This window comes from Nerophis ophidion, linkage group LG26 (genome assembly GCF_033978795.1).
Source record: "Nerophis ophidion isolate RoL-2023_Sa linkage group LG26, RoL_Noph_v1.0, whole genome shotgun sequence".
Lineage (NCBI taxonomy): Eukaryota > Metazoa > Chordata > Actinopteri > Syngnathiformes > Syngnathidae > Nerophis > Nerophis ophidion.
The window spans coordinates 29414877-29427821 of NC_084636.1; the positions used below are offsets into that span (position 1 = coordinate 29414877).

Below are 12945 nucleotides of genomic sequence, written 5' to 3' on the forward strand. Positions count from 1 at the left end.
TGTGTATATATATATATACATATATATATATATGTATGTATATATATACATACATATATATATATGTATATATATATATGTATATAATTATATAAAAATATAATGTATGTGTGTATATATGTATATATGTGTGTATATATATGTATATGTACATGTAGGTGTGTGTGTAATATATATATATATATATATATATATATATATATATATATATATACTATTGGAGGAAAGATTGTATTTTCTTTTAAATTAAAAATTTTCTGAAATTATTCATCTGTCATCTTTGAAGAACAAATAGCGTAATGATAACATCACAAAATGTTATTTACAATATCTGTATTCACGCACGTGACTTGAACATTTAGCATATCAGTATGTGGAAGCAAATTATGGAATGGATTAAGCAAAGAGGTAAAACAATTGTTAAAACCCAGTGTTTAAAAAGTACAGGTTAGAGGAATACTGATCACAGTCTTCAACCATATTGATGAACGACACATGATCCATCACATTCACTAAATTATGTGAAACTTACAGTAAAATAACGACCTAATCATGAGAACTGTATTGTTATTCATTCAAAGGAAGTGAACAATTGTGTTAGAAAATATTTCCAGACCAAAAGGGTAGGACTAAATAAGTTCGGATTCTTCCTACTCCTTTTCGGACGTGTCAGAATGTGAAACTGTTAACATGTTCGAAACAAAACTACATTATTTTCTTTTATTACTCATGTGTTTTTTGTTGTTTTGTTATACAAAATACAATACAAAATGTAATTATTTGTCAAAATGTATAGTCTTAATTGTTTTTTATTTGCTTTTTTTTTTAGTTTAAATGGCATTCTAAGCAAAGTATAGAAAGTTCACTACTTTAATCAAAACATTAGCTGTAATGTCTACATGTGTTGGCCCTGCGATGAGGTGGCGACTTGTCCCGACCCCGCATTCCGCCCGAATGCAGCTGAGTTAGTGAAGTGAATTAGACTCCAGCGCCCCCCGCAACCCTGAAAGGGACAAGCGGTAAAAAATGGATGGTTTATTATTTTATTTTTTTAAATTTTATAAACCTTTATTTATAATTTCCAATATTTACAAACAATCGAGAAATAATAATAATCAAAACAAGTACAAAAACAGTAAAAAAAAAAACAGCACCAGGGGATTGTAAACTCAAAGTATAAGAAAATAGAATGAAAAAATATATGTATAACAAAGTTCAAAGCCATTGGCTCACACAAGTTCCGTAAAAAATTCAAATTAGGAACACAGCATCAGCTTCACGGTGGAAGAGGGGTTAGTGCGTTTGCCTCACAATACGGAGGTCCTGAGTAGTCTGGGGTTTAATCCCGGGCTGGGGATCTTTCTGTGTGGAGTTTGCATGTTCTCCCCGTGAATGCGTGGGTTCCCTCCGGGTACTCCGGCTTCCTCTCACTTCCAAAGACATGCACCTGGGGATAGGTTGATTGGCAACACTAAATTGGCCCTGGTGTGTGAATGTGAGTGTGAATGTTGTCTGTCTGTGTAGGCCCTGCGATGAGGTGGCGACTTGTCCAGGGTGTACCCCGCCTTCCGCCTGATTGTAGCTGAGATAGGCACCAGCGCCCCCCGCGACCCTAAAGAGAATGAGCGGTAGGAAATGGATGGATGGAACACAGCATCATAGTTTTCACAGCTTTTTGGTAATTGTTAGCGGTAGAGAGTGTTTTAAAGGCCTACTGAAACCCACTACTACCGACCACGCAGTCTGATAGTTTATATATCAATGATGAAATAACATTGCAACACATGCCAATACGGCCGGTGTAGTTTACTAAATTACGATTTTAAATTTCCCACGGAGTTTCCTGTTGAAAACGTCGCGGAATGATGACGCGATGATGACTCGTGTTTGTGACGTTATTGGTTGGAGCGAACATATTAGCCCAGCACCACTTACGGCTAAAAGTCTTCTCTTTTCATCGCGCAATTACACAGTATTTTGGACATCTGTGTTGCTGAATCTTTTGCAATTTGTTCAATTAATAATGGAGAAGTCAAAGTAGGAAGGTGGAGGTGGGAAGCTTTTAGCCTTTAGCCACACAAACACACAGTGTTTCCTTGTTTAAAGTTCCCGGAGGTGAAGCTTTACTATGGATCAGAGCGGTCAAGCGAACATGGATCCCGACTACATGTCAAGTGGCAGTTTTCGGTGAGAAAATTGTGGAAATAAGTCGCTTCTTGCCGGAGATCAGCGGAGCTTCTGTCCTGCTGCAGCTGCCGTGACTTCTCTCAGATACTCTGGCGTCAAAACACCCGTGGCCACACCCCTCCAACTTTAAGGTACTAAAACACTAGCAACACAATAGGCAGATAAGGGATTTCCCAGAATTATCCTATTAAATGTGTCTAAAAACATCCGAATCACTCGCACTTGCCCTCGCCTTTTTAAACTTTTTTAAAACTTTTTATTTTTTGTTTTTCTCGACCGTCACTCTAAATTTCCTCATCCACGAATCTTTCATCCTCGCTCATATTAATGGGGAAATTGTCGCTTTCTCGGTCCGAATAGCTCTTGCTGCTGGAGGCTCACATTATAAACAATTTGAGGGTATGAGGAAGCCCTACAACCCGAGACGTCACGCGTAAATCGCCTGCTACTTCCGGTAAAGGCAAGGCTTTTTTATTAGCGACCTAAAGTTGCAAACTTTATCGTCGATGTTCTCTAAATCTTTTCAGCAAAAATATGGCAATATCGCGAAATGATCAAGTATGACACATAGAATGGACCTGCTATCCTCGTTTAAATAAAAAAATCTAATTTCAGTAGGCCTTTAAAGTATCAATCAATCAATCAATCAATCAATCAATGTTTACTTATATAGCCCTAAATCACTAGTGTCTCAAAGGGCTGCACAAACCACAACACAAACCACTACGACATCCTCGGTTGGCCCACATAAGGGCAAGGAAAACTCGGTTGGTAGAGTGGCCGTGCCAGCAACTTGAGGGTTGCAGGTTCGATTCCCGCTTCTGCCAGCCTAGTCACTGCCGTTGTGTCCTTGGGCAAGACACTTTACCCACCTGCTCCCAGTGCCACCCACACTGGTTTGAATGTAACTTTGAGTCACTAGAGAAAAAGCACTATATCACTTCACTTCACACCCAGTGTGTCTAGCATTAAAAGATTACAGTTGGTACAAAATGCGGCTGCTAGACTTTTGACAAGAACAAGAAAGTTTGATCACATTACGCCTGTACTGGCTCACCTGCACTGGCTTCCTGTGCACTTAAGATGTGACTTTAAGGTTTTACTACTTACGTATAAAATACTACACGGTCTAGCTCCATCCTATCTTGCCGATTGTATTGTACCATATGTCCCGGCAAGAAATCTGCGTTCAAAAGACTCCGGCTTATTAGTGATTCCTAGAGCCCAAAACAAGTCTGCGGGCTATAGAGCGTTTTCCGTTCGGGCTCCAGTACTCTGGAATGCCCTCCCGGTAACAGTTCGAGATGCTACCTCAGTAGAAGCATTTAAGTCTCACCTTAAAACTCATCTGTATACTCTAGCCTTTAAATAGACCTCCTTTTTAGACCAGTTGGTCTGCCGCTTCTTTTCTTTCTCCTATGTCCCCCCCTCCCTTGTGGAGGGGGTCCGGTCCGATGACCATGGATGAAGTACTGGCTGTCCAGAGTCGAGACCCAGGATGGACCGCTCGTCGGGACCCAGGATGGACTGCTCGCCTGTATCGATTGGGGACATCTCTACGCTGCTGATCCGCCTCCGCTTGAGATGGTCTCCTGTGGACGGGACTCTCGCTGCTGTCTTGGATCCGCTTTGGACTGAACTCTCGCGGCTGTGTTGGAGCCACTATGGATTGAACTTTCGCAGCATCATGTTAGACCCGCTCGACATCCATTGCTTTCGGTCCCCTAGAGGGGGGGGGGGGGGGGGGTTGCCCACATCTGAGGTCCTCTCCAAGGTTTCTCATAGTCAGCATTGTCACTGGCGTCCCACTGGATGTGAATTCTCCCTGCCCACTGGGTGTGAGTTTTCCTTGCCCTTTTGTGGGTTCTTCCGAGGATGTTGTAGTCGTAATGATTTGTGCAGTCCTTTGAGACATTTGGGGCTATATAAATAAACATTGATTGATTGATTGACGTCGGTGACAATGATGACTATGAGAACCTTGGAGAGGACGAAAGCAATGGATGTCAAGCGCGTCTAACGTGATACCATGAAAGTTCAATCCATAATGGATCCAACACAGCCGCGAGAGTCCAGTCCAAAGTAGAGTTGTAATTCTTTTTTAAAGGCACAAAAAACAGGTCGGGTATTGAGAAACGTACATTTATGCATATAAAACTTAGCCAATAGTATAAAGAGGTCGCAAAGGTAAAATTCATTTTCAAATGTTTTTAAACATTAGCTATTATGTGAAAAGGCCTGCCGCTTCAGTGACGTCAGCTATTGCAACCAATGGGAGAAGGTCGTACGCGGAAGTGGGCGTGGTATATGTCTGTTGACGTGCTTTCCCGCTTGTCACCTCGCCGGTGGATTTCAGGCTCGCATGGAAGTTGACATCAGCAGTCGGCGGAGGGCATTCGGCCACTTTTGTGAAGGTCCAGGTGAGTACACTCATAATTATATTGTCGTGTCGGCTGTACCGACACCTGGGCGGTCTTTAAATATAATAAAATACGTAGTAATGGGTGTCAGTCGTCGGGAATAGAAACTTAGCAAACAGGTTGTGCCAGCTAGCCGTGTAGCCAACAACACAACGTCGTGTGTGCATTCTTCGACATGGCTTCACTTTACGTTTTATACAGAGCGGAATGGGAATAATATTGCTTTTCACTGTGGCATAAGTTTCTTAAAACATATAAAATAACTTATGAAAGCGACCATTTGGGGGAACTGCTTGGCTAACCGTGACGTCACATCATTTGCCAGCGTTGCGTTCCTACCGTGACGTCACATCATTTGCCAGCGTTGCATTCTGACATGGTGTTTGTGTTGGTGTCTACAGGAGAGGTTCAAACCCAGGGAGAGACCCTATAAACTCAGAGGTTCAGCTGTCTTTCGGAAAGTAAACATAAGAACGAGTTTAAAGGCCTACTGAAATGAGATGTTCTTATTTAAACGGGGAGAGCAGGTCCATTCTATGTGTCATACTTGATCATTTCGTGATATTTCCATATCTTTGCTGAAAAGATTTAGTAGAGAACATCGACGATAAAGTTTGCAACTTTTGGTCGCTAATAAAAAAGCCTTGCCATTACAGGAAGTAGCAGACGATGTGCGCGTGACATCACGGGTTGTGGAGCTCCTCACATCCTCACATTGTTCATAATCATAGCCACCAGCAGCTAGAGCGATTTGGACCGAGAAAGCAACGATTTCCCCATTAATTTGAGCGAGGATAAAAGATTTGTGGATGAGGATAGTGAGAGTGAAGGACTAGTAAAAAAAAAAGGCGAGGGAAGTGACTTGTCCAGGGTGTAGCCCGCCTTCCGCCCGATTGTAGCTGAGATAGGCGCCAGCACCCCCCGCGACCCCGAAAGGGAATAAGCGGTAGGAAATGGATGGATGGACAGTAAGAGCGATTCAGATGTTGTTAGACACATTTACTAGGATAATTCTGGAAAATCCCTTATCTGCCTACTGGGTTGCTATTGTTTTAGTGAGATTATATAGTACCTGAAAGTCGGAGGGGTGTGGCCACGGGTGTGTTGACCGCCAGTTTCTCTGAGGGAAGCCACGCAGCTGCAGCAGGACACAAGCTCCGCTTATGTCTACGGTAAGAGCCGACTTATTACCACAATTTTCTCACCGAAACCTGCCGGTTGACATGTGGTCGGGAACCATGTTCGCTTGACCGCTCTGTTCCATAGTAAAGCTTCACCTTCGGGAATGTAAATAAGGAAACACCGGCTGTGTTTCTGATGCTAAAGTCAGCTGCAGTGCACCGCTTCCCACCTCTATCTTTCTACTTTGATTTCTCCATTATTATTTGAACAAGTTGCAAAAGATTCAGCAACACAGATGTCCAGAATACTGTGTAATTATGCGATTAAAGCAGACTACTTATAGCTTTGATCGGGCTGGAAAAAAATGTCCGCTACGACCCGAGTCACGTGCACGCGTCATCATTCCGCAACGTTTTCAACAGGATACTTCGCGGGAAATTTTAAATTGCAATTTAGTAAACCAAACCGGCCGTATTGGCATGTGTTGCAATGTTAATATTTCATCATTGATATATAAACTATCAGACTGCGTGGTCGGTAGTAGTGGGTTTCAGTAGGCCTTTAAAAAGTAGATGTGTTTCTGTTAGGGGAGGGGGTTCAACTGTGGAACAGCTTGAATGATTCATTAAAATATTCCAGTTCCATTCACACATTTAAAAAAACTTTAAGACCAATGTCTTGGAAAAGTATATCACTCTTGAATAAACACAGTAGTCAATACTATGATCAATGTTAATTACAAACTAAATGTGGGATGTAAATAATAATGCAAGTAGAGCTGGGCGATATGGCCTTTTTTTAATATCTCAATATTTTTGTGGCCATATCGCGATACATGATATATTAGGGCTGGGCGATATGGCCTTTTTTTAATATTGCGATATTTTTAGGCCATATCGCGATATACAATATATATTACGATATTTTGCCTTGAGTGAACATTTGATGCATAAAATAACAGCAGTATGATTATTCTATGTGTATACATTAAAACATTCTTCTTCATACTGCATTCATATATGCTACTTTTAAACTTTCATGCAGAGAGGGAAATCACAACTAAGTGAATTGACCAAAAGTGTATTTATTAAAGTTATTAAGCAATGGCACAAACATTCAAGTCATTTCCAAAACATAAAGTGCAAGATTGTCTGAGACATTTTAAGTGTCAAATAAAAATGAGCTGCATAATAGGAAATCAAATAGTATTCGTCCATCGCTACGTGGTAGGTTATGACGAACGTTATGAAATTCTCTGCATTCTCTAGCGAGTGACTTTTCAAATGATGCTACATATTAGCAGTAATGCTACTTTTTATAGCAACGCTTTTGCCCCACACTTGACAAATTACGGTTGTCTGTTCGACATATTCCCACTGGAAGTCGAACCACCGCCAGACGATGGAAACCCTGCTGTTTTTATTGGGAATTAAGTTTTCCTTCATTTGTTACCAGATCCTTACCTTCTTACTCTCGTATTCCCACTCGTACGGCTACGTTAGCAGCTAACGTAGCCCAGTCTGCTACCTCTCTGTTGGGTGAGGGCGTATACGTAGGTGACGTGTGACGTGATGTATGTAAGAATGTGCGCCTGTGAGATAGACAGGAAAGAGTGAGAAGAGCCTGAAGTGTAATGCCCACAGCTAAAAGCAACTGTGTGAGAATGTATACTCCCAATATTACGATATAGTCATTTTCTATATTGCACAGAGACAAACCGCAATATTTCGTATATATCGATATATCGCCCAGCCCTACGATATATGTCTCGATATTTTGCCTTAGCCTTGAATTACCACTTGATTCTAGGGCTGGGCGATATATTGATATACACTATATATCGCGGGTTCGTCTGTGTACGATATAGAATGACTGTATCGTGATATTCGAGTATACATTCTCACGCAGTTGCTTTTAGCTGCGGGCATTACATTATAGGCTCTTCTCGCACTTTCCTGTCTCTCCTTCTCACAGACAAGCGCACTTTCTTCCACGTCACATACTGTCACGTCATACGTCACATACTTATACGCCCTCGCGGAGGAGAGAGGTAGCAGCATGGGTAACGTTAACTGTGATGCTAGCGGAGCTATGCGAGTGGTAATACGAGAGAAAGAAGGTGCGAATGAAGGAAGAATTAATTCCCAAGAAAAACAGCAGGCAGTCCATTGTCTGGCGGTGGTTTGTCTTCAAGTGGGAATATGTCGAGCAGACAACCGTAATTTTTCAAGTGTGGTGCTGAAGCGTTGCTATAAAAAGTAGCATCGCTGCTAATACGTAGCATCATTTGAAAAGTCACCCGCTAGAGAATGAAGTGTTTGAAACTTTGCATATCAACATCTCCGTTCGGCCCCACACGCCCACACCATTAAAATACCGAGGTAAACATTTCCAGATCAAAATAGTCAACATAATTTAAAAACGTCCATAGTAAGAGATTCCCAATAATGTAGTACTGTCAAAATTTAAATTTCAAAAAATATTAAACGTGAAAAAATAAAAAAAATTAAATATCTGAACTCAGAATCTGTTGAACCCATTCAAGCTTCCGGGGTTGGCCGACATCGTCTCACAAGATGTAGTTTCTGTTTAAATATTCATTTTTTGAAAATGGCCTTGCAAATATATGTGTTGTCTTGTCTAATCATAAAAGAAGCAGACGAGGCGTGTTGGCTGAGTTCTTAAAGTTTACTCCACAAGGTGTTCATTAAAAGCATGGCTAAACGCGGCTACTGCGCATGCTCTTCAGTACTGTGGCATGCTGGGTAATGGAGTTCTTACCTAGCTCATAATCACTATATATCTACCGTAGGCCAATCTAGAAGGCCTTAATGACAACAACTAAAGATCTGATTGGGTATCGCAACTGTCCATTAACTGTATGTCCCTGTTCACTTACAGGGCACTGACGACAGCATTGTTACATCTGAAGGCCCCTTGTAGATTTCGTACAGCATGGCAACATAAGCTAGCTGAATTCTGATTGGATAGAAACTCTATAACCTAAAAACAACAGCGCAGGAAGGAACATAATATGACATGAAGAGAATATGAATACTTTTAGATATTTAGGGGAAGTAAATAAAAAAGTACTTTATCTTTAATTATGATCGTGATTTCTGGTTATTTTAGGCCAACAAAGAAGGCCTTGCTGGCCCTGACGGCACACCACTGCTGTATTAAAATATTGGCAAAGCTTATTTTTAGCTGAATATGTGAGTAAACTGGATGGATGGATAGTGGGGTTCCCAAACTAGGAACATGTGCAACCCCTTTCTGTTGACGACATGATCATATTTTTCCATGACTGACATTCCATACTGGTGTATCAACGAGTCTTGTTATGATGTCTGTGTAAGCGTCAACTGATTCAGTGTATTTATTCCTGGCCAGGCCAACTAAATATTTACGGTGTGCCTTTCAGTTGACAGACATGGTGAGACACTACAGCATGATGACGGAGTTGCGAGCCTACAAGCACTCACCCCAGGTACGATCTGTCACAGCGTTGCCTTACAAACAACGTCCTTATCAGTCCACTGACTGTCAGTGCTTCTCTACCTGAACACACAAATGTTTCACCACTTTCAGTGAGTCATGTGCACGTACTTCTGGTAATAACCAATGTTAGATAAGGTTGGCATTTACTGGATTACTGCACGCTACTGTTCTGGCAGGGTCCCAGCATGAAAGGATGCATTACAAGTAGGGGTGTAACGATTCGTTTTAAAGACGATTGGATTCGGTTCGGAATTTCTGTTTGCTGATACGTTTCAAGGATGATTAGACCTTTTTGTTTTAGCACAATTCGATTCAAAACGATTCAGTGAGTTGAAATCGATTCGGTAACTTTTTAGCACAAACAAAATCAACTAGTCTGACTATAATTATAATTATAGTCAATTATAATTAAATTGTATAATTAATTTATATCCATAATTAAATTATAATTATAATTTTAATTATGGATACAAACAAGCAAAGAAACAACAATTAATGGCAATTAAAGAGCAATCAACACTTTAGGCTGAACTAACAAGAGGAAACCTTTTCTGCTCTCCTTTTAAATATTCAAGAAACTCAACAAAAGTATAGTAACCAACATTTTATTAATAGATTTACCTGATACTCCTGTTTACAAATATACAATATTATTATCAAAATAAAATGACAACCCAATAACATAAATCCACACAACAAAACAAAAACGCAACGAAAGCTACTGCGGACGATATTTGGCCACTCACGTTGAAAATGGTCCGATGAACAAAGTTGGATAGTAAGTGAAGTGTGACCATTTTTTCAGCTGAGATAGGCTCCAGCACCCCCTGTGACCCCAAAAGGGACAAGCGGTAGGAAATGGATGGATGGAAATACCTTTCAATAATACTAATAAAATATGTTCATTACACTGTTTTTAACCTTCCACCTAAGGAAGTTGATCTGTTGCCATAACTTGCTTCGCTGTCACTTCCGTTTTGTCTGTCTAGTCCTTTGTGGCTTAAACTTGTGTTGTGTCTTTATTTTGTCTTGTGGCGTTTGTATTTGGTGTGGCTTTTGCAATCGAGTCATAGCTTAAAGTTGTTGTATTGTGGCTTAATGGTAGACTTTTGGCTTTTGCCTTTGTTGTGACCTTTTTCAGCCTCTGTAGCTATCTGCCATTCTTTTTTTGACAACTGATGGCGATGACGCCACGGACTTGAATAGAGTTAAATAGCCGGGAACACTTTAGTATGGGGAACATATTCACCATTAATTAGTTGCTTATTAAAGTATCAAATACTTAAGTTAGAGTTATTTGGAAACTAAGGGAACATATAAAGGCAAGGGTTAGGGTTACTAATAAGCAATAGTTCTGAGGTTATGGAGCGAAGACTCTTAGTTAATGGCTTACTGATTGTATAATAAGGCCATGCAGAATAAGGCATTAATAAGTACTTAATAATGACCAATTAAGAGCCAATATGTTACTAATTTGCATGTTAATAAGCAACTAATTAATGGTGAATATGTGTTCACCATACAAATAGCCTTATTAATGAAAGTGCTAAAATTCAGATTAAGCCTGCCATTGTAAAATACAATGTTTTCCTTTTTGTATTATTGATAGAATTGATTGATTGCCTTTTTAAAAAGATGTTGGATCGATACCTATTGTCCGGAAGGCAAACTTGCCAATCAGAGATCGATGTAGTTGAACCTAAGGAAGATTATTCGATATATCGAGTGGGTTCCCTCCAGGTACTCCGGCTTCCTCCCACCGCCAAAAACATGTACCTAGGGATAGGTTGATTGGCAACACTAAAAATTGGCCCCAGTGTGTGAATGTTGTCTGCTTATCTGTGTTGGCCCTGCGATGAGGTGGCGACTTGTGCAGGGTGTACGCTGCCTTCCGCACAAATGCAGCTGAGATAGGCTCCAGCAACCCCCGCGACACCAAAAGGGACAAGCGGTAGAAAATGGATGGATGGATGGATGGATGGATATCGATTTATCGTAACACCCCTAAAAAATGTGATTTGACACCCATGTATTTATAGCAGTTCTTATTTGCAGAAAGTTCTATTACAGTAACAGTACCCTGGTCGTCGTCCGTTTGTTTTGAATTTCTACTTGAAATAAAGGAAGTGTAAATTATGCATTCAAAAACAAATTGACTCTGAGTGACATTTTTTTCAAACATTCTTAACTGTCATAGCAGCATAAAAAGAAGGCAGCCACAGTTAATAGCACATTGCAAACACATTAAAACAGTCAGTCTCAACAAAATTGCAACACTTGTAAACTAGTAAAAGGTGTAAACACATGATTTTCCTATAGTTGATCTTGGTAACAAGTAATGGTGATCTTTCCTATCGTTGAACTTGATAAGTAAAGACATTTTTTGTGATGCTGCAGTGTTAGTGCTTTGAATACACTTGCTTAATACTTGGATTATTTTATTTTTTGTTAAGGGTAGTCCTTTTGGAATAAGTGTTGCAAAAACACCACAGAAAAAGCTAACAACATACTCTATTTTTCAAAAATGCTTGTCCAGGTTGTACCCCCGCCTTCCTCCCGATTGTAGCTGAGATAGGCACCAGCGCCCTCCGCAACCCCAAAGGGAATAGGCGGTAGAATAATGGATGGATGGATGAATGGCTCATTTCCCCTCACTATGATGTTAAATAGATTTTCTATTTACACAAAGAGTTTTAAATATCTTCTGTCCAGTGAAGTGAAGTGAATTATATTCATATAGTGCTTCTTCTCTAGTGACTCAAAGCGCTTTACATAGTGAAAACCCAATATCTAAATTACAGTACATTTAAACCAGTGTGGGTGGCACTGGTAGCAGGTGGGCAAAGTGTCTTGCCAAAGGACACAACAACAGTGACTTGGATGGCGGAAGCGGGGATCAAACCTGCAACCCTCAAGTTGCTGGCACGGCCACTCTACCAACCGAGCTATACCGCCACATAAAACATTCACCGGCTGTCCTGCCTATTTTGGCCGATCACAAGCTGCAGTATAAGAAACTACCACAACGGGCTCGGTTACGCAATATAACACCCCTATTTATCAATATAGTCATATATTAGATGTAAATAACATGTTTATTATCTTTAAAAACAGCGCCTACTTACACAGTGCAACAAACATGAATGTTTTTTGTTTTTTTATCATCTTTGTGTGTTAAAAGGTGCGCGCATGCACGTCCACAGCTGCACAAAATGACAACAACTCTCTAAGTCACTAAATGAATGTTCTGTTCTTACATGAGGTTTCAAAACATGAGATAATATTTCCCATTTCTTATTGCGTAGAACAAGCTCAGTTTTAAGGACAAACACCTAGATATGCTTATGGACCAAAAGCCAAAACTCAAAATAAGGGTTAAAATATCCATATTTGTGTGGACATCGGGTTTGTGCAAATTTGGACTTTTATTTCAAATCATCTGAAGAATTGGAATTCAAATTGAACTGCACTGGATGTTAAATTAGAATTACAAGTGAAATTAAATCCATCCATCCATCCATCCATCATCTTCCGCTTATCCGAGGTCGGGTCGCGGGGGCAGCAGCCTAAGCAGGGAAGCCCAGACTTCCCTATCTCCAGCCACTTCGTCTAGCTCTTCCCGGGGGATCCCGAGGCGTTCCCAGGCCAGCCGGGAGACATAGTCTTTCCAACGTGTCCTGGGTCTTCCCCGTGGCCTCCTACCAGCTGGACGTGC

General features: G+C 40.6%; 1 protein-coding gene across 2 annotated transcripts in view; it reads left to right on the plus strand.

Moving 5' to 3' along the window:
• Positions 1-4467: 4467 nt before the first annotated feature.
• Positions 4468-12945, plus strand: part of mknk1 (MAPK interacting serine/threonine kinase 1) — a 34220-nt gene continuing 25742 nt past the window's right edge. For both annotated transcript variants that reach the window (XM_061888579.1, XM_061888580.1), the window contains exons 1-2: positions 4468-4607; positions 9154-9219. In XM_061888579.1, the coding sequence (XP_061744563.1) occupies positions 9163-9219 (57 nt within the window). In that variant the 5' untranslated portion in view covers positions 4468-4607; positions 9154-9162. The remainder of the gene's footprint in view (positions 4608-9153; positions 9220-12945) is intronic.